This window comes from Zootoca vivipara, chromosome 8 (genome assembly GCF_965207765.1).
Source record: "Zootoca vivipara chromosome 8, rZooViv2.hap1.1, whole genome shotgun sequence".
NCBI classification, from domain to species: domain Eukaryota; kingdom Metazoa; phylum Chordata; class Lepidosauria; order Squamata; family Lacertidae; genus Zootoca; species Zootoca vivipara.
Genome location: NC_142591.1, coordinates 54172648 through 54198223, shown reverse-complemented (window position 1 = coordinate 54198223; position 25576 = coordinate 54172648). Strand labels below are relative to the sequence as shown.

The window sequence follows — 25576 nt, the reverse complement described above, 5'->3', positions numbered from 1 at the left end:
TTCAACCACCAATCCTCCAGCAGCACCGGCTACAGCTCTTGGCCAATCATCGTTTGCCGTTGCGGGATGTGAGGCTTCAGCTCCCGCCTTATCCGGGTCACAAGACGTTAGTATACCATCGAGACGGGAAAGAAACCGGGTGACTTAGTTTGCGGACAAGCTGGGAAATTCTTGCTCTTCGCGTGAACAGTACTGAAGGATTGCGTGAGTGCGCCATCTGCCGGTACGGAGCACTCGGTACAACCGCCAATGATTACTTAAAGGTACGGTAAAGGTACCCCTGATTGTTAGGTCCAGTCGCGGACGACTCTGCGAAGGCATGCTGGTGAAAGAGGAAATTAAGGCTGCTATCCAAGCCCCACATGCCCAGGAGTAAGCCCCATTCAATTCAATACGACTTACTCCTGAGAGTAAAGGTACCGCTGACCATTAGGTCCAGTAGCGGACGACTCGGGTTGCGGTGCTCATCTCGCTCTATAGGCAGAGGGAGCCGGCGTTTGTCCGCAGACAGATTTTCCGGGTCATGTTGCCAGCATGACTAAGCCACTTCTGGCGAACCAGAGCAGCGCACGGAAACTCCGTTTACCTTCCTATTTATCCTACTTGCTCTTTGACGTGCTTTTGAACTGCTAGATTGGCAGGAGCTGGGACCAAGCAACGGGAGCTCACCCCGTCGCAGGGATTCGAACCGCCGACCTTCTGATCGGCAAGCCCTAGGCTCTGTGGTTTAGCGCCACCCGCATCGCCTTACTCCTGAGTAGAACTGGCTAATAAGGCTGCCTGGCTGCATTCCTAAACCAGAGATGAAGAGGGAAGAGCCATTCAACGCAGCGGGGCTTACTTCCGAATATACATACACGGGGCTGCGCTGCAACACTTCCTTTTCAACCTGCGGTAGCAAACCCCTGTGGAAACACATACACACCCACGAATAAATCCCGCTGAACGGGAGCGGAACTCGCTTCTCATAAGCGCGCACAGAATCGCTCTGTTTATCCTCTCCGCCTACAAGCCCCCCTCGCGCCATACTCTCGCGTGACAGCAAAAGCACACGACGTCGAGAAAGGGCTCCCTGGGACTTGTAGTTTCTTTGGTCCACCTTAAAAAAAAGCCATACCGGCTCCAACCCACAATGCCGCGGGACTCCAGCCTGCCGCATTTAACCAATTAGAGGCGAGCGTAATAAGGCGAGCCGCGACTGGCCAGGAGGTTCTGCCGGCTGCAGCCAATGGGGTCCCTCGGAGCGCCGAGGTGCCGGAGACCTGTGAGCGCCCGCCTGGTTGGGTGAATGTTGTCTCCGGGGGTAGAAGGTTCCAATCCTGCTGACCTCTGGCCGGGCGCCCCGGGGTGCAAGGCGCCTTCTCCCCGCCCGGCCTCCGTTTGCACGAGGGCGGCCTCCGCGGCAGCAGATACATCACCTGGACCGTTCCTTCTTCTGCCGGGGCGGGAGCAAGAAAGCGCCTCCCCTTTCGCATCCTATGAAAGTGAGGGCGCGTAATGGGGGGGACCTGCGGAGTGCGGAGTGGGTGGGGAGAAGGAGGCTGGTGAGGGTTAATGGGTATTGGGCCACTGAAGGCAGGGAATGCCAGACCAAGGAGAGTGACCCCGGGCAGGGTAACATAGAGTCCCCTGAGCTCTTCCCACCCCAATCACAAGCTCTTATTTTAAATAACCAAATCATCAGGGGTTTCTAATGGCTGCCTTTCTCTCACAATATCATCTTATGTATGTTTACTCTGAATTAAGCCCAATCTCGTTTAGTGGGGCTTAGTCCCTGCTAGCCTAAAGTGTGGTACTATGTGGGTCTACTCAGATGGAAATCCCATTGGGTTCAATGGGCAACCCTCCCAGGTAATTGGGGATATGATTGCAGCAGAAGCTGATTTCAGCTATCTTCTCCTGGGGAATGAGGAGGAGGGTTTAACCCTGGCACATAAGGTAGCAATGCCTTGTGTACTGAACTTCCGATATTTTTGCGATACAAACCAGTATGTGAAATAGTACAAATGACCAACATAGCACCTTGGATGTCCACATCTGGGAATAAGTTCCATCGCAGTGAGCTAGATTTACTTTTGGCTGACTATTTGGTTAACGGATGTTTCATTTTAGAAAAGGCTTTCTGCAGCATCTAAGACTTGGTGTTTGGATATAGCCACAGTGCTATATGGTGAGTTGCTTTTGTTTTTCAAGAGAGAAACAAAAGTGATTTCTTTGGGTCTTGATATTTTTTTATCAGACTGTGCATATGCTTGCAAGTAAGTCCCATTGAAACAAGTAGGACTTCTAAGAAGGCATGCATACACCTGGCAGAGTTTGAGTATGAACTTGTGCATGCTTACCAGGGAGCAAGCCCTACTGGCAGAGTGGGATTTATAAATAAACATGCATACAGGATTGTGCTATGTACTGAAATAAGTAAAAAACAACAACAGTGAAATAGATGAGGGATATTTGTTTTAATGAATCACATATAATTCTTAATATGAGCATGTTGTCAGTCTCTGATTCAGGTTGTCAGAAGCTGTATCAAGTTTCTTTAGTGATATTTGTGTAATTCAGAATCAGTAAATAGCACAAATATTTGTCTGTGGCCCTAAGAACCACCAATTTCAGTAAAAGCCACTTACAGTATTTAGGGTTGATCCTAAGCACAGCTTTTGAAGTTAGCTTCATGGAAACAAATATCCTGATTTCCAGACCAGTTTAATTTCTCTATACTGTACTTTATTCATGGTGGAGTTAACTCATATTTTTAGCTCAATGGTTTTCAGATTCCACCTTCAAGGAGCCCTTTCTGCATTGCTTTGTCTGCTGCAGAGCTTGAGGGTGTCTACCCTCAAGAACCTTGTGCATTCAGAATATTCTGGATCGTGTTTACTAAGGTGAACAGACATTTCATAGAGAACACCAGCCATATTGGTCCTCATTGTTGCTGCATGTGAGCTGTAAGTGCACCCTGGATTATACTCAACAATGTCTTCATACTATGCAGGGAGAAATAGGCAAGCTGTCTGTCTAGGAAGCTTGGGTTGTTGACAACATTAGCCATACTTAGAGTAGACTCATTTAAATCAGTGGGTTTGCTCTGAGTATGACTTGGTTGGATCCAATTCCTTGACTGTCATCGTGGCTCTTTCAATTGAGGAACCTATGGTAAGCATATGAGGATTCTCAGGAGCAAAGTTTGAAAATTGCTATTCTAATAATCTAGTTACTGAATTTAGGTTCTGGCAGTGCTTTGTGTTTTGTTTTGCCAGGGGTGGCATGCAGCAGCTGAGAAGGTTGCCTTTCCACTACTTATGCCATGCTTTCTTTATCCAGATGATAATTCCAATGCACATTTTTGGAAATTAGATCGTTATGGAGATTGTGTACCTTCATATTCCATCCAGCATTCCAACGGATAAATACATATGCTGTGTGAAGCACTGGTCAAGACCTGAAGAACCAGATGCCTTCATTTGCTTACCCAAGAGAATTCTGACCTGTTTACTGTATAATAGTCCCTTTAGGCACTTTTGAAAGCTGTATGTTCACAATGCATGGAAGCCCTTTTATATCTAAAATAGCATTTTGGATTCTGACTGAAGCCTTCACAATATTAGAAACTTGGGGCCAATTCTCACTATGTTTTTGTGCTTTGTGTGTATGTGAAGGTGAAATGCAAATGCTTTAGTGATTATTTCACCCACCCATCCCATTTACTTGCTTTTGGGGTAAAGCTGGAAGTCCTTGCAAGCTTTACATAGCTATATGTACAAGATGGTGATAACTGTAAATAGGAATGATTCTTGCCCAGTAAGAATTATTCTGTTACTGAATGAATGGCTAACTTCTGATGTTGATAGCTGAAATAGCGATAAGATGTGCAATGTATTCTCTTAGAACTTAGATTCTTTGACTTGCTGTCTGATTTTGGTGGAAGGAAATGGGAACTTTGAGTCCATTAAATATGTACTAAAATTTAAAACAATACATACTGTGTCTTAGGTTTGCTTTTTTGTTGAATTTTGAATAGTAATCTGAGCAGCATGTGCTGACTAGTGTCTACATGTAGTCTTTTTAAGACTCCTAAAGAATTACTTAAGGAAATCTAATTTGAACCACACCAAGCTAAAGGCAGTGGCCATTAACTCAACAATATTACTAATAACATTTCTTTTCCAGCAGAATTTTATGTATGACAAGCAAAAATGAACAGCACCATGAGCGAAGAGCCTGATGCGTTATCTGTAGTTAATCAGCTGAGGGACCTTGCAGCTGATCCCCTAAACAGAAGAGCAATTGTCCAGGATCAGGGATGTCTACCAGGCCTTATTTTATTTTTGGATCATCCCAATCCCCCAGTTGTCCATTCAGCCCTACTGGTAAGTATCATCTTTTTCCTAATTGTGCAACTTTCCCCCTATGCATTCTATAGCATGACAATGTGACTGGCACTCTGAATTTTAGGATTCTGGTCCATGGGGTCACGAAGAGTCGGACACGACTAAACGACTAACCAATAACAAATCACTCACTGCCTGTTGCAACCATATTTTACATTAGTGTGTTTCCATAAAATATCTTAAAACTAAACATCTTAGAAAATTTTACTGAAGAAGAAAAGATTTATTGTAACAGCACAGATTCTTAGCCAGAGAGGATCACCTAAACGTGACAATCCCAGATGCAGTAAAACTGAAATGCAGTTTATGCTCATGTCACTCTGGCACATTCTGAGAAACTATGGAATTGAAATGGAGGATTTATTACAAAAGAAAGAAAGAAATGTATTGATGCAAGTTTGAATGATACCAAAGTTTAGCAATGTACCGTATATCAAATATAAGAGTTTGGGAGTACAGTGGGACCTCGACTTACGAGCTCCTTGACATCCGACGTCTTCGACTTACGAGCGGGAAAAGTGGCCACGCGCTTACGTTTTTCCCGACATCCGAATGGAAAACCCGTTCGCGGCTAGATGCGGTTTCCTCGACTTAGGAGTTTTTAGATGCGGTTTCCTCAACTTACGAATTTTTCCGTTTCCAATGCATTCCTATGGGAAACCGCTTTTCCTATGGGAAACTCGACTTATGAAGTTTTTGACCTATGGGTGTGCATTCGGAACGGATTACATTCGTAAGTCGAGGTCCCACGTACCAGAAATACTATTTAGCAGGTATTAGGGCAATGGACATGCTGTATCAGAGCTGTTATGAACTAAGCCAGGCATCCCCAAACTTCGGCCCTCCAGATGTTTTGGACTACAATTCCCATCTTCCCCGACCACTGGTCCTGTTAGCTAGGGATCATGGGAGTTGTAGGCCAAAACATCTGGAGGGCCACAGTTTGGGGATGCCTGAACTAAGCAAACATTAACGTTGGCACAATGCCAATTACACAACACAGTGACAACTGGTTCAAGGTCCTCTTGTATCTGAATGTCACTTAATTGTGACACATGCAGTCTTAGAGCTCAGAGAAAATATGATGCTAAGTAGAACAGTGAAAAACCCAAATTGTTTGTATGATAGCAATTTACCTCCCAAAAGCAAATATACATACAACATCTGTCAACTAAACTTATCCTTCTCCAACTGAACAAGTCTATTCATCTGAAAGATTCAGTAACATCTACCAGCATGGGATGTATGTGGAAAAAGGGTTGCAGAATAGGAGAGAGGAGGAGAGAGGAGGAGGCATGGAAATGGAAGTGATCTGTGTCAAGGAAGAGTTGAGAAAAGGAGTAGGATGGAGGAAAAAGGAGTGAAGGTGAAAATGGGGGTGTAAAGATGGTTGAAAAAAGGAGGGATAAGAGGCATGGGAATGGAGTTGAAGATGAAAGGGGATGGAAGGTCTAAAGCAGGCATAGGCAACCTTGGCTCTCCAGATGTTTTGGAACTACAACTCCTATGATCCCTGACCACTGGCCCTGTTAGCTAGGGATCATGGGAGTTGTAGTTCCAAAACATCTGGAGAGCCAAGGTTGCCTATGCCTGGTCTAAAGAGTAGGAGGCGATGGTGAAAAGGGTGCTTTGTAGGTGCAATGTGTCAGAGGAGGAAGGTGCAGGAAGTTACCATGAAGGTATGCAAGGGGGATTTGCGCAAAAGGAGGGGGAGGAGGCAAGGACATGGGGTGAAGGTGAAAATGGGTGTAAAGCAGGACTGCAGAACGAGAGAGAAGTGGCTTCAGAAATGAGGTGAAGGTGAAAGCGAGCTTAGTAGTTGCATAGTTGGGATGGGGAAGTTGGTAGGTGGGTTGATGAGAGGAGCGAGCAGGAGTGCAGCCCCTAGTCTGTCCGACTGTCTATCTGTCTCTATCTATCTATCAATCACAAAAACACTCCTTCAGCAGCAACAATGCAAATACAATGCTTTGGACAGCTGCACACTTAACATTCATATTTTATCCCATTATACGCAACGTGCTGGAAAGGTTAACTTAGTTTTATATGATACTATATTTGCTGATAGACAACTGAAAGAATCAGTTCTCTTAATTCAATATTTAGTCAAAATCCTATTTATATAATTACTGGAATTTTTCAAGACAAGAATACACCAAATATATTTTGGGGTGCAGCTTATTACCTACGTACTAACCATTACATAAAATCTCTTCAAAATTGATATTGTTTATTTTTGAGAGATTTATAAAAGAAAAATTAGAAACACTAGCATTTTTCTATTAAATTACTTTAACTTTCCCTTTCTTACAGGCTCTCCGCTATTTGGCGGAATGTCGTGCCAACAGAGAAAAGATGAAAAGTGAACTAGGTATGATGCTGAGCTTACAAAACGTTGTGCAAAAGTAAGTATAGTGTGCTGTCTGTAGTAAAAGTACATAATTTATCATAGAATCCTAGAACTGTAGAGTTGGAAGGGACTCCAAGAGTCATCTAGTCCAACTGCAATACAGAAATTTCAGCTAGAGCATCCATGACATCCAACCTTTGCTTTAAAATCTTCCATTGAAGGTTGGAGTAGTACGTATTTCCTTCCTACCACCACCTTCTGAGGGAGTCTGTACTCCCTTACAAACTATCAGATTATTGTGGTATATATTGCGTTTCTGTCTTAAAATTGTTTTAAGCATAAGGGACTTGGGAATTAGATTGCAAAGGTGGCTTCCTTATGTAGGTTCAAGTAGATCCCTTTCATAATCTCCAATACATGAATTCCTGGCTTTGCATGTAACATTGAAAACACTGTGAGGATACTGATATGTTCAGTAATTCTTGATACTAAGTGGCTAGTTAATGAAAGCAAAATTCCAATTACTTGGCTCGAAGATAGTACAGTATGCCTCTTCCAGAGTCTCATACTGAACTACTTGAACTAAACCCATCTATTCCCCCCTTTATTATTTTCCTAAAATGATTAGCTCAGTAAATATGTATTTAATTGCACAGGAGTCCCTTTCAGGTATGATAAGGTGCACACAATCCTGTAACCCAAGCCACTGCCTTAGTTTTGATTTCACACAATTTTAATTGCTTGTACTTCTCATGAATAATGGTTAGAAGGTCACAAGTAGCCTTCTAAAATTGGGCCCTTTGTTATGACACCTTCCCCATAAAAGGATATTTGAAGAAAAAGATGCCCTCTCCGACACTACAAACAGGATTATACAGTATAGATGGGTTGTGAACATTTTATACACTTAGCAGAAAGATGAATTATTCATGCACACTAAGAGTATTATACAGAGTTTGGGAATGCAGTGTTGGATTAATTGCAAGACATCTTAATAAAAGGTAATATCGCCATCTAGTGCGTCAAATTAGAACAGGCCAAAATAATTCTACTTGATCAGAAGATACACCTTGTTTTGTTATATGTTTAGTCAGAATTATAATTGTTGGTAGGAAGGAAATACATACATGCTACAAATTTTCAGAATTGAAAATATTTCAGGAATTCGGAGTTCAGTAAGCAATTTGCAAAACAACTTAAACAAATTAAACAAATACAAATATTATGTTCTGCAATCATGCTAAACATTAAATCTTCAAAGCTGGTTAGGGGCTCATCTATAGCTGTACCAAAACACTCCCCGAATATCATTGTCCCATTCACAACCTGCAAATTTGGGTGCCATTTCTCCACTTTCCAGAGGGGAGGGTATGTGCTGAAATTCACTCTTTGCTTTAAGCAGTCATGTCACTCCATTTTTTTTTTAGTGGAAACCATGATCCCCCTTAAAATAATATGTCATCTGAATCATTTTGGGCTTCATTGCATAGAATCGGAAATAGGTGGTGGTGATGGAACAAGCAGTATTTTAAAGCATCCATTAAACTTGATAGCTGGGCATTGTCTGAATTCTGAGATGTTAGAAATGCTGTAGTCTTCCGTGCAAATCGAAAAGCTATGAAGGGAAAATGCTGAAACAGGCTCTTGTCTGATATGCCGTCCTTTCTTGACAGCTTGCTGGAATAAAAAGCAAAGATTGCTCAAGCTGCTGTTTTTAAAAGGGGCAGCATATTTTAATTTGACGTTAGTGTATGTGAAAGATGCCAGACTGACAGTATTGCAGACTGAGGTCAGTACCTATGGGAGGGAAGTAGCCAGACTGGCAGTGGACTTGCTTCTTTTCCTCTTACTCCTTTGACTCAAAGGGTGTTTTTGCAGTTACCCAAAGGAGAGCAATGTTGCTTGGTCCCTCTGTTGTCAGCTGATGCAGAAAAACTGCTTGTGTCACTGAATACTTCCCCCCGCTCGTCATATTTTCAGTACTTTAAAATGCAAAACCCATTGCTTTCTGATCAAATAAAGAACCACCCCACTGCTCTGAGCAAGAAAGAAAACCCTGGTTGGGGCAATGCAGATAAGTTCAGTTGGTTGTCTGTTGGTCTAATGGTGCTGTTGGACAGCATTCTGTCAAATCTAAGTGGCTGCTGTTCACTCTTATTGTGAAATGCAGAGTATCTGTGGGGAGAAGACAACAAGGAGATCCATGGTTTGAGAGAGGAGAACGAGAATGCTGCAGGGATGTTATGGGGAGAGGAGGGAGAGCAAGAGGAATATTGGAGAGAGGACAGAGCTCCAGAGAAAACTTTGCAGGGAGTAGGGCTGAGGTGAAGAAGCCCAGTTCAAAATAACTCCTAGTCAGCTGGGGCTCTCTGCATAGTATGGGCAAGAAACCTGCAATGGGAATTAAGTTGGTGCATACAGTTTTGATAGTCAGATGAAAACTCTTCATATTTGGGCATTAGAAGGGTCATGCAGACAAGGTACGGAAGCCATGGATGTCTGCCTGGTTTTCATGCTGTTCGGGGGGAGGGTTGTGTTTGGGGGGGGGGGGTTGCTTCTGTTGCTGCTGTTCTTTTTTTGTATCTTTATATTTTGTTGTGATTTATGTGGAAATTGTTCAGTTTGGTTGTATATTTAATGTTTTATTTATTGTTTATAAATACTTTAGTTACGTTGTAGTTATGTGTTTTTTAATGTTGTAAACCACCTTGAGGGGGGTTTGAACTGTGAAAAGGTGGCATACAAATAAAATGATGTATGTATGTATGGTTCCCAATTCAGCTAAAGATAACCAGACAGCTTCATACTGAGAACCTGCATTTTGGAAATTTATAAAACTGCTGAGGCAGTACTGCTGAGGCAAAGGGTGTTGGGATTCTGATGTGGGTGCTTTCCTTCAAGGTTTTTCTTTTTCGTTTAATTCGTCTTGTGTGGTTTGAATTGTCTGTGGGCAATTATTGGTGAGAGGAAGGAGTACCAGGGGCAGGGGGTGCAGTTCATCTGTGTGACTGATGAGGGGCCGCCTGCCTTTTTATTTATATTGCTCTGTCAGTGAATGGTTTCATTGTCTCCCTAGTTTTTGCAGTACACTTTTGTGCAGTGGAAGGACTTGACTGGTGAAAGTGGTTGGTGATTGAGTGTGAGGTGTTGGAATCATTGGTAGGCATGAATGAGGTGTGGGTGTAGGTTGGGACAAGTGATACTGAATTAGTAGTAGGTATCATTGATTTGTGTAGATGTAAGGCAACACTTGAGTGTGGTGTGTAGCATTTGGTGAGTCAGGATGTACCTTGGTAAGAGGAAGGCTGAAGGGGGAAGGGATCCATGACTCTAAAGGTGTTTCAGATATGGTGCCATGTTTTTGTTCTTTCAGATTTTATTATTTTACTAGCTGGCCCTGCCACGCGTTGCTGTGGCTCAGTCTGTTAAATGGAGACTCAGTGTCCCCCTTCAGACTCCCCTCACCTTCAGAGTCCCCCTGTTTTATGCGTGTTCTGTTTATGCAGGCGCATCCCTGTGAGTCCCCCCACCCTGTGCCGATCCATGATGTATCCCGCTCCTCCCCCCAGCTTATCCCTGTGATTCCCCCCACCCTGTCCCGACCCATGACGTATCATGCCCCCTCTTCCCCCCACCCTCGGCTCATCCCTGTGACTGGTCCCACTGTGTCCTGACCTAGCCCGTCCTCCCCCCCTACCCCAACCCCCACCCAGGCGAGTCAGTACCTCCATTCGGCCTAGTATGTAAATGAGAGTCGAGATGCTGTTGAGAGGGAAGGTTTTATAGGTGCAATACCAGTGTATCTGCCGCTAAGGGCGCTGGTTTGCAACCTGGTTCTTTTCCCAGAATGCATTTTCATCTGAGTGGTGTGCTTTGAAACATGGGGTTTTGGGGTTTTTACCTGGCACAGGTGTGACATCTGTCTTTGAAAATGATATGGTGTTGGTCTCAAATTCGCATGCGGCATTGTTTCAAAATTTGAACGCAATCGGTCAAGCGGTTTTGGTGAAACGTGGATACTAACGGACATGGTCAGTTTACATTTATATATATATATCAATCGCATTGCATTGCATTGTACTCTAATTTCTGAGTTATGTATATTTTGTTATTTGTAAATTGCTTAGGGACTGTTTTAAGCTGTTAAGATATATATTTAACAAAATAAAATATGAAGGATTGTAATGCAAAATCCATACAAACCTCAGTTTGCTTTGCCTTAGGACCACCACACCAGGAGAGACAAAATTGTTGGCTTCTGAAATCTATGATATTCTTCAGTCTTCCACAATATCCGACGTTGACAATGTGAATGAGATGAATTCGCGGCGCCGGAAAGCTCAGTTTTTTCTGGGAAGTACAAATAAACGTGCTAAAACAGTCGTGTTACACATAGATGGCCTTGATGATTCGGTAAGAAAAGGGTGTTTTTGCGCATACAATGCACACTTACGTATCAAGGTGTGTGAAGGGCACCTTGTTTTCTGTAAGCATTCCTTGAGTTTACAGCTTAAATTGCTCTGTACTAAATGCCATAAACATACTGGTAATAACATTTATGAAGTCTGTACCAATCTCTCAGATGCCAGTGACTTGTAGGAGTTGATCTTAGTAGAATTTACTATGCATCAGAATTTACTGATGCAAAATGTTAAATACCCCTAAGCATAGCTGCCAAGTTTTCCCTTTTCTTGTGAGGAAGCCTATTCAGCATAAGGGAAAATCCCTTAAAAAGGGGGATAACTTGGCAGCTATGCCCCTAAGAAGCTGACTGTAGAAAGATCACATTAAATAATTGACCGCATTAAGTTTGGACATCAGAACATCACAAGCTGCCTTTTTCTGAGTCAGATCATTGGTCCCTCTAGTTCAGTACTGTTTGCACTGACGGGCAGCATCTCTCCAGGGTCTCCAGTAGCAGTCATCCCTTCGCCTACCCAGCAAGTGATACTTTATACTAGAAAAGGTTGATCAACCAAGCCGTCAGATAAACGGAAATCCACCCCCCCCCCCGGCGTTTTTTCTTCTTCAGAACATGAGACCATCATAACAATTTATCAACTTCCTATTGCTCAGGCCTAAGGAAATGTTGAATTTTCTTAGCCGACTCTTCCTAACATCTTTTCTCATTGCCTGAGATTTCTCTTGGCTATTGGATAACTGTTGTAATAATGAGGTCTCAGTGGATTCTCCATGCAATGTCAGAATAACTTCTATAAATTTATCCTCCATTCCCCTGTAGATAACACCCCAGGGCCATGTTTGCCTTTTTATGGCTGCCAAGCAGCATGCAAGGCTATTTGAGCATGTTACCCACAAGTGCCCTCAGGTCTCTGTGTTTCAGTTTTGTAGCCTTTTAAATTATCTAACCTGATCTTCTGCTGCACTGGCTTACATTTTATTTTTTTAAATATATTTTTGCTAAATAAGCCTTTTAAGGGAACCAGGTCTGTATATATCCCATCTTCTTTAATAAAGTCAGTGGTTGTTAATCTGATGAATAATGAGCATATGCATAACCCCTCCTTTCCCAGAGTTACCTTCCTTCTCTTTTTGCCACCACCATTTTGCTCTCCCCTTATATTTCTCTCTCCCCTCCTCTGCCCGACCCGCTTCTTTAAGCCAGGTTTAATCAGTTCCAACAGTCTTGTCCTTATTATGTTTACTGACTTGGTAGCTCATTTGTTTGCCCATCACTGTCTCTAAAGCTTCTCTAAAAGCCAGAAAAATGCTGCCTGTTTCTATTTTGCCTGCCAATTTAAATATGCGTTACCACCGTAAATGGTCTGTGGTCAGCATATCTCAAAGCTGCCTGTATTGCTCTCCTAAAACAATGCTAATGCAGATCCTTGCAGTTTCACTCCTCTCTGTTGAGGTAAGGCTGCTTGTTTCTAGTAGCCAGCATGGAGTAAGAGGTATAGACATACTTAATTTGAAGGGCTTCCTTAACTGCTGATGGCGTGGCAGCATATTCCTTCAAGAGCAAAAAAGGGGCAAATGTGTATTAAAGTTTATTTTGTTTTTTAGATTGTCCTCAAAACTTTCTCTGCTCTTAGGGAGATTTTTACTTGCTTTTTAGTTTGTGCACAGCATGCCATTTCATTTTGACCTCCAAGTGCTATCTTAAACTATAGTCAGCACTTGCAGCAATTCTGAGTTTCAGAGAGGTGCTTCTAACATGGGCACCTACATTCATCCGTGAAATGTAAGCTATCTTAAATGTAGACAGATTAGTAGTAGTATTAGTATTACTATTAATACAGTAATAGAAGCTGGGATAATCATGTTCTGTTTGCCTCTTTTTCTTAAGATTTTAGGCAGTTAAAAAAACCTAGAAGAACAAACAGGCAAGCAAATGCAAACCCTAAAGGACAATAATAACTGAACAGCTGTACTTTGTTTTTCACAGAAATGATACTAATTGGCCTCTCTTGTGAAATCTTATGTAATTACTGTCTAAAGCTCTATGTATATCCCAGCAATATACTTTAGTGGGCATCATAAGCTTTTTGTCATCACTCTTGCTTGCCCTGTCATCTCATCAGCATCACCATCATTTGTTTTGTATGCTGCCTTTCCATAGTTAAAACCACGGTCAAGGCAGCTCACAATGTGAAAAGATTTGCATAATTACAAGCATAACAAAAATAATCAAACAATAAATTAAACGCATCAAAAAGTGCACAGCCATAATTGAACCATTTCCACATAAATCATTATAAAATAACAGTCACAACAACCCCTAAACAATACCACACACACACTCTCTCTCTGTATGTGTGTGTAGGTGTGTGTAGGTGTATGGAGGACTGTTCTCTTTCTCATAAATACAGACTTCCAATGCATATTCAGGTGTATCTGCATGTTACTCTTGAGGCAGAAACCCTGATAAAATTCAGCAGTTTGACTTAATTTTGCCAAACATGAATTTGTTGGATTTTAGTTTATTTTTCTTCCGGCTTTTCTGAATATTTACCAAAAACTTTGGGCCTCTGTATAGAGGATGAACTTGGTGTTGGTTATCTGTGCCCTAGTTACACCCCGGCTAGATCACTGTAATGGTGCTCTCTGTATGGGGCTGCTTTGAAGCAAAAAACACAACTTGAAAATCGGAGCACATTTGACTAACCTTATTTCACCTGTGTTGGCCTGATGTACATGCTGAAGTTTTACATATTGTTTCAACGGGTGTATTCTCTGGTTCAGTGGTAGAGCACCTGTTTCGCATGTAGAAGATCTCAGCTGCAGCCTCTGACATATCCAGGTAAGGCTGGGAATGTGTCCTTCCTGAAACCCTGGAAAGCCACTGACACTCAGTGTAAATAATACTGAGCTGGCAGATGCACCAATGGTATGACTCTGTTTGAGGCATCTTCCTATGTTCCACTGTGGTTTCCATTTCTAGTTTTGCAGGCAATTACTGTTTTTTTTTTTTTTTTTTACAAACCACAGCTTTCTCCATATGAATGTAGCATCAGACTATTATTTGCCAAGCACCAGAATGTATAGGGCAGAATTGGTGATTTATGGAGAGAATACATAAACCTGAAAGTTGCTCATGTAATGTCAGACCATAGTTTGATACTACTTATGAATGAGTCTCATGTTTGTGTGCTCCCCACATATTGTGTTGCCTGCGAGGAGACTGGGAGTTCCCACAAGGTAGGGACTTGAATCTATACTTTGGCTAAACTTAGTTTTATAAACACACTAGGCTCTGAAATCATGGTTTGATCCTTTCTTGCTCTTAAGGAACCTGCATTCCCAAATTTTGATGCAATGGGAAACTGGTGGCCATGCAGAAGAGGAGAAGGGAAGTGTATGAGCCTGAGGCTTGTGTAGGCTTGTTAACATGGCAAAACACCATGGCTTCCTGTTACATCTGAGCCAACCTGCTGCGTTAGCCATAAACTCTGGGTATGGGGAGCTAGGCTTGAGGGGGGGGAGTTAAGAATGCAGTGCCAGTTGAGAACATGTTCGTGTCGTAAGACACCAAGCAAGCAGCTCGTATACATGATTATGTAGGCCAGGCTGTGTTTCACACTGCACTTGTGGTAGTTCCAAGAGGCCACTTATTTGTATGCTGATGTCTATGAGACACTCCGTAAATGCACGGACGCACGCTGAGCTAACGTAGAGCAGGTGCAACTAGCACAGGTCAGTGTCGTGTTGTTGCACAGTAGGCCCTGTCACTTGCTTTAAACGTAACCGTTCACTTGTGTGTTTTGTGAGCGGACATTTTCCTTTGCAATCAGAGTTCAGTTTGTGCAGTGCAGTGATGTCCATGAGCTGCCACAGATGAGGTAGCTGAAGGATACAACAGCTGCTTTGATGCATTCAGTCAGTATGGATACAAGGTGTCTGATAAATAGCAACTTAAACACTAACTGCTCATCAATGAGCATTGCAGTCAGTCAGAACTTAACCACAGGGGACTGTTTAGCTGATCATACGGAGAAAAGCTTGCTTTGCTTTTCAGCACTTTCCCCTCATTATTCACAGTTGATTCCATTCTGGTTTGTCGTCAAAATGCAGGCAGGAATGTTGTTTTTAAATTCTCTTACGGCTAAATTCAGAGCCATTCCCTCTCCTCTTTTTAAAAATATATATATTAAAAAGCATCATTCTGCTTCAATTCATGTGTCTTGTTTCTTAACTGATCTGTGTTTAACGTACACAATCATTTATTAGGTGTTTGCAAATAACTAGTGCCGTTAATTTTTAGTCTCGGAGAAACCTTTGTGAAGAGGCCTTGCTGAAGATTAAAGGGGTCATCAGCTTCACATTTCAAATGGCAGTTCAAAGATGTGTAGTCCGAATCAGATCAGATTTGAAAGCAGAGGTAAGGATTTGCAGCGGTTTGCCTTTTACATTCCTCTGACGCTGATTAAAGACTTACTCACCTGCTCTTCTTTTCTATGTTTCCATTTTCTTGTTGTATAGGCACTGGCAACAGCAATAGCATCAACCAAAGTTATGAAAGCCCAGCAAGTTGTGAAAAGTGAAAGCGGAGAAGAGGTGAGAGAACGCTTCATAATTTAGAAAGTAAGCCTGATGGTAGTGTTGGCAATTAAAGAAAAGCAGTTAAATGCAATTGGTCCGTTCTTTGGGTGCAGTAATAACCCCACTGGCTGAACATACATGAAATTGTATGCAGATGTGACGGTTTTTTTTGGGATGTGTGTGTGTCGTCTCCTTTAATTTCTATTTTGAATCCAAAGCATATTATATCTATGCAAATATAAGCAGCAGTGTGTTCATACAGGGCACCTCACTTCCTGAAACAGCTTCTGCTTGTGTGGAGCTTTCATGACAACTGTACATGGAAAATCTGGTAGAAGTTGAAAGTGTGTCATAGGTTTTGCATTGTAGAATATTGATTTCAGTTAGCAAGAGGTGCAAAATAGCCTTATGCAATGAAGGCGTTAATGTCATGTTGCCAAGAGTGTTTGCAATCTTCTGAATTACAGTGATTATATTAAGCACAAACGTTTGGGAAACTCAGATTAATTACACAGGTCTCCAAGAGCTTGGTCCAAAGCTTGCTATAGCGTAGGTAAACTCTTCCCATTGGTTGAGGGGCATGCTTATCAGGAAGTGAATGGAGGAGTTATTATTATTTTTCAGACCTATAAAGTTATCTTGCATGTCACAGTTCCTAGTTTTGCTAAAACTCTGAACTATGTCTAAAACAGCAGTTGTATGAATGAGTGAAGCTGAGCTTCGTAGCAAGGTCAGATTGGGTAAAACAGCTTTCTGAATCCCATTAAACAGATGCTGGTTCCATTCCAAGATACTCCTGTAGAAGTGGAACAGAATACCGACCTCCCTGAGTATCTGCCAGAAGAAGAAAGCCCTTCGAAGGAGCAAGACAAAGCAGTGTCCCGGGTTGGATCACACCCAGAAGGTGCAGCCAGCTGGCTAAGCTCAGCTGCAAACTTTCTCTCCAGATCCTTTTACTGGTGACTTTGAGTCAAGGCTTACAGGACTGTGTGAACCAACAGGGGGCCAGTTTTCCATTGGTGTGGTGAACTGCCAAGTGCAATTTGCAATAAGTTATCACAACAAATTTTTAGACTACACAAAACATACGCTGTCTTTTACATTTTGTTGGACATTTCAGGCTGGTGAGAAAGATGGAGGCATTTGTTAATGCCCTTGCCCTCACCTCTGTTCTCATATGTTTTATTGCCTCACTTTTTAATATGGGTCCATGATTAACCAAACTTTGTTGAGTGTATAGAGCTTTAAGTTAATATTAGTGATAAACACATACAGAACCCATTCAGTACAAATCTCAGGACATCTGTACAAGGAAATTGTTAGCCCTTAATTTTGCATAGATTGAAATGCCTTTTTTCTTTTTATTTTGCCTTATTTCAGATTATATATTTCCCCTGGAAGGTCATTCTAATGGGGGAAAACCTGAATTGTTTACCATTTATTCCCTTCCCCTGCACACTTGGTTCAGAGCTGGTATGTCATTATTCCACTTAGTGCGTTGCAACAAGAATGATTCAAACTTGAACTTTACAGCCCTTGATGTGCTGGGATTTTTTGTTTTGTTCTAAACTGTCAGCCCTTCACCACTCACAATTTGAACATTAGTAAATAAATGAAGGTGGAAATGTGAGCGTGTAAGTAAATAATCTGTAAAAACAAAAATAATGCTTGTAATGATGCCTATGACTTTGTAAATATGATCAGAAACCACTGATTGCAATTTAGGTTGGATAAAGAAGCTCTGGTTTCAAAAGTTGCAACCTGCTCCAGTGACATCTTGGTTGCAGAATTTGTCTGTGGTAGAAAGTGTGATGTTGGCCTTACTCTGATACTGTATTCAATTGGTTTAATGAGAGCTAAAAATGTAACATAGTGGCCAGTGGGTGGGTGGGAGGGAATTAAATGCCTAATATGCCATTGTGCCACTGCCCTACACTTTAGGCTTTTGTTGCTTGGTGGAAATTTCATGTATAACCCCAGTTGCCTTTTATGCTTCTCAATTCCACCTTTACGCCCTGTGGACAACCATTATGAAATATGGAACAATCCGAAAATTGTTTGTGATGCCTGGAGTAGGGCAAAAGCCAGCATGTGCCTGATGCCCAGAGGGGGGGTGGGCATCCTGGGAAAAGTCCTTGTAAGTGCACTCACTTAGTCTAGTCAACAAGGAAACCTGCGCCTGAAGAATTGGCTTCACTTGGCGATCTTGCAGATAATTAAGGTGCTTGGACCATCGCATCTTGTCTCTGCCTAGCTTCCAGAAAGGATAATGCAAGTAATTATCCAGTAGGCAAAATATTAAGCATAGCAATTAGGTTATTGAAATATTGTCTGGGATTTTTCTCAGTGCATTAGAAAATCTTTTCCGCAACTGCACCACAGGAATACAACTGTGGCACTGCGATGCTACCCTAAAGTTGATTCCGCAGTGCTTCTTTTTGTGGTATGATCCATACAAATTTTTACTTAAATCAGTGACGTACACGTATCAAGGCAGAGTTTTTGCCCCTTTGGAGGTCTTATCTCTGTGTCTTGCACAGTAGCAGTAATTAAGTAGCATCAAGACGCTTATTAGTAAAAATAAAATTGCAGGGGGAAGTGAAAAGTTCCAATGATAAATCAAAGTTATCATAAATTCAGCCTACTTTTGAGATAAAGAGCTTTCAGATTTTATTTTATTTTAATTTTTAATGTACCTAGTTTATTTGGTTGAAGTTTACACGCACAGAATACAAGCTTTCTAAGGCATGTATTGTATTAAATATGTATTTCGAAGCATATTGCTGTCTAGAATGTTACAGTACCAAACGTGTTTGCAAAGCCCCCTGTTGTATAGCCATGGGTACAATGTTTACTTTTTGTTTTAACATCTCTCTCTCTCTATCTCTGTGCAATTTGCATTGCCGCACAGCCACTGTACCACCTGACACACCCCTTAATGGTTCAGTACAAGTAGATATTAAAACTTGTGTAATCAATCTGTAGGTATATATTTTTTTCCCTTTGGTCAGTATTGCAGCTCTCCCAGTTAAAGCATCTATAAAAGAGCTTTTGAAATACTGTAAAATAAAAGTGTAATATAATGAACTGGCATTCCTCTAGTTTTATAAGAGTTTTTAAGGGTTTTTGTCTCTAGAGCAGGAACGGGGAACGTGTGGCCATCCAGATATTGCTGGATCACAGCTCCAGTCATCCTCCCCGTTAGCGACACTTTTGGGGACTACAGGGAGTTGGGAGTCCAAGACCATCTGGGTGGCCACAGAATCCCCATCCCTTTCTTTAAAACTGGTGCTTTTTGCTTTCAGAATTCACAAGGATCAAAATGTGCTCATGGTCACAATTGAGGGAACAGGGCTGCACCTTGTATTGGGGGTGCCTGTGTATTGATAACGAGAAACTATTATTATCCATGGAAGTAGAGTTCAGGTTGCCATGTCCGTGGATGCAAGCTACAGAACGTACTGCTTGTTAGCAGAAACAAGGTATGGATTCTAGTGTATAGTATATGAGACTTGATTCAGCTCTACTCCTTACTATCCCATTGTTGAAGGCCTTGTCCCCTTGCCCTTGGCCACCTGTAATGATAAGTCATGATTGGTATCAAAACGCCATCGGTTTTCTTTATTCTTCCAAAAGTCAGATTACTCCATTTAATTTGCTAGAAAATATGTATTCTGATTAGATGTAATGCCCTATTTTTAATAGCTCCAAATCTCTGTGTGTCAGAGTTGCAATTTCTCATCATTCCTCTTAAGCCCTATTCTTGTGTACAGTGGTACCTCGGGTTAAGAACTTAATTCATTCTGGAGGTCCATTCTTAACCTGAAACTGTTCTTAACCTGAGATACCACTCAGGTGTGGCCTCCCGCTGCCGCCACTCCAAGCACGATTTCTGTTCTCATCCTGAAGCAAAGTTCTTAACCCGAGGTACTATCTCTGGGTTAGCAGAGTCTGTAACCTGAAGCGTCTGTAACCCGAGGTACCACTGTATTCTTATCCATTGACAAGCACAAAGTCTTTGGCTCCCTCTTTACTTTGCCCCCCCCCTACATATTTAGCCTGTAACCAACTCTTGTTTTTCCAATATTGCAGAAATGCAACCTTTCCACCCCTCTCAGCAAAAGCCAACCTTCACACTAGTCATCTCTCACCTGGATTACTGCAACAGTCTGCACTCTCATCTTCTATTCTTGTATGTCACCCCACAAATTGAAGTTTTCCTTCCAAAGCTGCTTTCTGGGAGGCATCATATTTTAAAATAAAACCCCATATTGGGGTTCACTCTTTTTCTTTTATTTAACTCATCTTGAAATTTAATACATGTTCTGCCAACGCAGCACTAGATGGCAGCATAGAAATATTATTGCAGAAACTCAGTGTCTGAGAAAGAGACTGGACTGCAAGCTTTTGAATTGCACTTAGGTTTGATTTTTGGATGCATGATGATTTATCCTGGCATTTTGCAATATGTAGATTAGCGGCAGGATAGCCTATGAACTGATGGACCACTTCTGTCTGTCTGTCTGTCTGTCTGTCTCTCTCAATATCTGGTAGATTCCTTTTTAGAGTCCTCATAGAATTTTAATTTTTTTTATACTGAGGTGGAGAGCCCATACAGGAAATGTGTGGTTTTCATATGATCTTTCTTTTTTGACATGAATAAAGTGTATGGTTAATATGGGAAAAGTTGGGAAAACTCCACAATTGAATATACTGTTTATAACAAGATAAATAATTTCAAAACATAATGCCAATCCATCTATCCAAGTAACCTGCAAAATCATAGAATCATAGAATCATAGAGTTGGAAGAGACCACAAGGGCCATCCAGTCCAACCCCCTGCCAAGCAGGAAACACCATCAAAGCATTCCTGACAGATGGCTGTCAAGCCTCTGCTTAAAGACCTCCAAAGAAGGAGACTCCACCACACTCCTTGGCAGCAAATTCCACTGCCGAACAGCTCTTACTGTCAGGAAGTTCTTCCTAATGTTTAGGTGGAATTTTCTTTCTTGTAGTTTGAATCCGTTGCTCCGTGTCCGCTTCTCTGGAGCAGCAGAAAACAACCTTTCTCCCTCCTCTATATGACATCCTTTTATATATTTGAACATGGTTATCATATCACCCCTTAACCTTCTCTTCTCCAGGCTAAACATACCCAGCTCCCTAAGCCGTTCCTCATAAGGCATCGTTTCCAGGCCTTTGACCATTTTGGTTGCCCTCTTCTGGACATGTTCCAGCTTATCAGTATCCTTCTTGAACTGTGGTGCCCAGAACTGGACACAATACTCCAGGTGAGGTCTGACCAGAGCAGAATACAGTGGTACTATTACTTCCCTTGATCTAGATGCTATACTCCTATTGATGCAGCCCAGAATTGCATTGGCTTTTTTAGCTGCTGCATCACACTGCTGACTCATGTCAAGTTTGTGGTCAACCAAAACTCCTAGATCCTTTTCACATGTACTGCTCTCAAGCCAGGTGTCTCCCATCCTGTATTTGTGCCTTTCATTTTTTTTTGCCCAAGTGTAGTACTTTACATTTCTCCTTGTTAAAATTCATCTTGTTTGCTTTGGCCCAGTTGTCTAATCTGTTAAATATTTGAATATTCAAAACTTTTGGTATTGGGCTGTCTATACCATTTTGCAAATCATACAACAGTAAGTCTACATGAAAAAAGGCTATCATGGGTGCAGTTTAACATATTTTTTCCTGCACAATTTCCCTTTAAACAAACAGAAATGTATTTTTTTTAAAAAAATGAACCAAAGTTGTGCAAGAGCAAACTGGTAGGTAGATATTGCCTAGTGTGTGTCTATATCTCCTAGTAGCTTTTGCTACTAAAGCACCCTCTTACGTTCTGTACCAATCTTACAACACAGTCCTAACCATGTCTACTTAGAAGTTAAGTCTTATTGGACTCGTTGGGGTTTATTCCCAGGTAAATCGGGTTAGGATTGCATCCTTAGATGTTAGAGAGCCTGTGGAGTGTTGGGGATGGGCTATTGAACTTGAACTGCAGATGATGTATGTCCAGATTTTGCTCAGTTATGAACTGAGTAGTCTAATCACTTTTGGACCCTGCTTTGGGAGGAGGTAGCCTTTGGGGGACCCAGGTGGCGCTGTGGGCTAAACCACTGAGTCCAGGGCTTGTTGATCAGACGGTCGGCGGTTCGAATCCCTGTGAGCTCCCGTTGCTTGGTCCCAGCTCCTGCCAACCTAGCAGTTCAAAAGCACATCAAAATGCAAGTACCGGTAGATAAATACGAACCGCTATAGCAGGAAGGTAAACGGCGTTTCCATGTGCTGCTCTGGTTTGCCAGAAGCGGCTTTGTCATGCTGGCCACATGACCTGGAAGCTATACGCCGGCTCCCTCGGCCAATAATGTGAGATGAGTGCGCAACCCCAGAGTCGGTCACGGCTGGACCTAATGGTCAGGGGTCCCTTTACCTTTACCTTTACCTAGCCTCTTTTGCCCCCATCAAAGTGAATCAGTCAACTGACTACCAATATCTTTTATTTTCTGTTTACAACAGGTAATTGTGTGTATTTATTTGGGGCCGTTTTCTCACATCAAAGTATATTCTGACCATGCTATCCTTGCTTGGGTACAATGCTGAGGTTATTCATATGCCAGTGATGTAGAATCCGGCCATTTTACAAAACAAAAAAAAAGAACCTGGAAAGGGAATTGGTACCATATACACATTTGAGGTATAATTGTATGTATAATTAGAAAGAATATAATATACCTAGGGTCTCGTTCCCCGTTTCCTTTATATTTTCAAGGCTTCCAAGATCTGTGCTTAGGATTTTGCAAAGGTTAGAATTTTATACTAGTTGGGTGCTTAGTGATCAAAAACTGAGCTTCCTCCCCCCCCCGGCACACTAGGAAAGTGGGCTCCTGAATGGAGAGGTAGCCAAAAATCTTATTTCCTTCCCCAGACTCAGAGTTGGTACTTGGTAAGATGTTTTAATGAGCACTGGCAGTTCCCCAAAAAGCAGAATTGAATGGTACATGAAGTACTCAAGTGATAGACCAGACAGGTTGTGTAGAAGGGATTGCAAAGGGGTTTCAAGAGTTGACTGTTTCACCTCCTGTAGAAATCAATGCTTGTAGAAGACAGTAAAAAACACATCGGCAAGAGGCCTGGTTTGCAGAAGCAACTGATAAGGTGGCAATGTCAGTCTTGTTCGGAAGTTCACCTCATTGCATTGGAAGAAAGCAGGGCTGTGCTGGCTAACTGTGCCCCAACTTGCGCCCCAGCTAGACCTGCCAATGACATCTGCACGCACAGCACAAAGGTCTGTGGGAAGAGAGCATTCTCATATGCAGCTGTATTATGTGAAAGCTTTCACACACTGTGGGACCCACAGGAAACTACAGTAGGTCCCATATTAGGTGGTCCCCATAATTTTCTTCTGAGGCTTTGCAGCAGCACTTTTTTCAAATTAAGAAGGCGTGCACATAATATCTCTGTGTTGTAAACCTCCCCTGAAACTGCCTACATATTTAAACTGCCTACATATACTCTGTTATATTGAGGCACTATAGAAGCTTGCATCCCCCTCTCTTCCTCCCTCAGCTGCTAGATATATTTGTGTGTGTTTTGGGGAGTGAGAGGAGACTCCTATAGACTAGCCTGGAAGGTGTCTCCCTTGGTGATGGAGCATTTTAAAGGGGTAGTCACCATCTCCAGTGAGGAAACTAAACACTGTATTTGGGGTTCTGGTCCTCCTGTCAAGGTGAGATAATTTAGGCTTCTTCCTTCTTTACCTAAGTGTTCTGTGGAGCTCTTGGGACTACTTGGAGAGGATAGAGCAGATGCAACGACTGCATAATATAAATCAGTGTGTTTAAAAAGGGACAGGGAAGCTGTGGCTCTCCTGATGTTGTTGGTCTCTAACTCCCATCAGTTCCAACCTAGCTTGGCCAATGGTTGATTAGAGTTGGAGTTCAACAACTTCTAAAAGACCACACCTTCCCCACGCCTCCTCCGAGTAATGTAGTTGTATTCTCTAGGTGAAGCTGAGTCTTGAGTCCCATCAGGGGAAAAGGTGGGGTATAAATCTATTATAATGGTTAATAATAATAATAATAGTTGGGGAATATATGTCAGAGATTAGCTTTTTAAACTCATCATGCAGCTCCACATCCTGACTTTCATTTTATGAAGTTGCTGTAAGGAAATAGAATCATAGATCCCTGAGGATCATTTAGTCAAATTCCCTGCAATGCAGGAATATGCAGCTGTCCCATACATGGATCGAACCTGTGACCTTGCTGTTATCAGCACCATGCTTTAACCAACTGAACTATTCAGGCGCGCAAACACACATTTCGTATAATGAGAGCCTCATGATGTGTCTTTCTTTGTCACTGATAGATTTAATGCTGGACTTCTTGTTGGGCTCAGTCTATAGCCGCTACCTTTCCTGGGTAGCAGATCTCCTACAAAACTCGATCCTAGGAAAGCTGCAAGCATATATAAGTTTCACAAAACTGCACAGGGACAATGCAATGCTGACGGTTCTCCAAAATAAATCAAGCCAGCGGTACTCCCACACCCTGCCGAAAACGTACAAGGAAGCCCTAATGTTCCATACTGGCATAAGGCAAAGTGGAAAGTTGTGGGTGTTGTTGATTCTGCTACCAAATATTTTGATACCAATTACAGAGCGGTGCAGCTAGGGATGTTTTCAGCACAGTTATGAGACAGAAGTACAAATACTGAGTCAGATCATAAAAGTGCAGAAAATCGCTTGCACCACAACAGATGTATAACAGCAGACGCTTATGTATAGCAGAATATGAATCAGAGAGGCCAGGCACAACACTGCATTTTATGTAGATGGTTGTGGCTTATGTCTTGCATGTGGAGGAGTAGGAATGAATGATTAAAACAAAAATATTCTGAAGATCTGCTACTGTCTTGCCCCGTTCCTTATAATGCAGGGCACAAGGAAATGGGTGGCCCCCCCAGATGTTAGATTCTAGCTCCCATCAGTCCAAGATAGCTTTGTGTATGGGCAATCAATCCCAAATATATTTGTGTTTTGAGGAGTTTGGTGATCTAACTCAGTTGCCTTCTTTCTGCCCCCTGTTCCTTCATTTTCTCCCTCTCTAAGCTCTTTGATGGCTGAAGAACAGCCTTTAATTTCCTAGTCCTATCTGTTGGAAGAAAGTGATAGCGCTGGGTACCTTCACCTTCTTTGATGTTAGATATTGTTTGAAGAAAGGCATTGGGAGAAGTGGCTAATGAATAATCTGCATGCAGCTACATTAGTAGCACGTAGGCTGTCAGGCAAGCCACACAGGCTAACAGGTTAGCTATCTATAAATCGGGTATAGTTTTTAGAAGCTCATGCACGGACTGGCAGATCGAAGTGCTTGTTTGGTAATGTATATAATGCTTGCTGTTTAGAATAAAATAGTTAATCTTCTCACTCACTTGTGTTTGTATTGCCTCTGGTTCTCAAGAACCGCCTTGCATTTGGCTAGACACTTTTTTAGGGATGATGGGAGTTTCTAGCCCAGCAAAACTCGGGGAACCACAGACTGCCACGGAACCACAGACTGCCACGGAATTTTCACAATGAGTTGGTTTTTTGTTTTTGTTTTAAATGCAAACTGGTGTGGAAATGTGGAGAATGGAATTCAAGATTGGAAAAATGAGAAACTGAGATTGACATATTCACCCATCCCTTGTGATTATCACTACCATGCCGCCGTCCCTTGATTTCCTCCTATCTCCAGTCACCAAATGGGTGGTGCAAAGCTGAGCAACTGCCCCTCCAGGCACCTGCGGCTCTTCACATCATTGCTATCCCCA

The 25576-nt window shown here is 42.1% G+C and overlaps 1 protein-coding gene across 6 annotated transcripts; it reads left to right on the top strand.

Annotated features, from left to right (window-relative positions):
* Window positions 1-98: 98 nt before the first annotated feature.
* ARMC1 (armadillo repeat containing 1) lies at window positions 99-18831 on the top strand. Of its 6 annotated transcripts, none has more exons than XM_060277779.2 (8): window positions 1231-1484; window positions 2113-2170; window positions 4174-4370; window positions 6705-6796; window positions 10965-11154; window positions 15467-15583; window positions 15685-15759; window positions 16516-18831. In XM_060277779.2, exons 3-8 carry the CDS (start codon window positions 4197-4199, stop codon window positions 16705-16707), a joined length of 840 nt encoding a protein of 279 aa, XP_060133762.1. In that variant the 5' UTR covers window positions 1231-1484; window positions 2113-2170; window positions 4174-4196; the 3' UTR covers window positions 16708-18831. The 6 variants fall into 6 exon arrangements, with proteins under 6 accessions (XP_060133763.1, XP_034980862.1, XP_060133762.1 ...); XM_088675582.1 differs by lacking the exon at window positions 2113-2170 and adding an exon at window positions 2775-2948 and having other exon boundaries at window positions 1232-1484; window positions 4171-4370; XM_088675581.1 differs by having other exon boundaries at window positions 1355-1484; window positions 4171-4370.
* The last annotated feature ends 6745 nt before the right edge of the window (window positions 18832-25576 follow it).

Coding starts and splice junctions, on each gene's coding strand:
- ARMC1 (XM_060277780.2), top strand. CDS start 4,197: ATGAACAGCACCATGAGCGAAGAGCCTGATGCGTTATCTGTAGTTAAT. Junction 15,584..15,684: donor GATCAGATTTGAAAGCAGAG/GTAAGGATTTGC, acceptor CTTGTTGTATAG/GCACTGGCAACAGCAATAGC. Junction 15,760..16,515: donor AAAGTGAAAGCGGAGAAGAG/GTGAGAGAACGC, acceptor CCCATTAAACAG/ATGCTGGTTCCATTCCAAGA.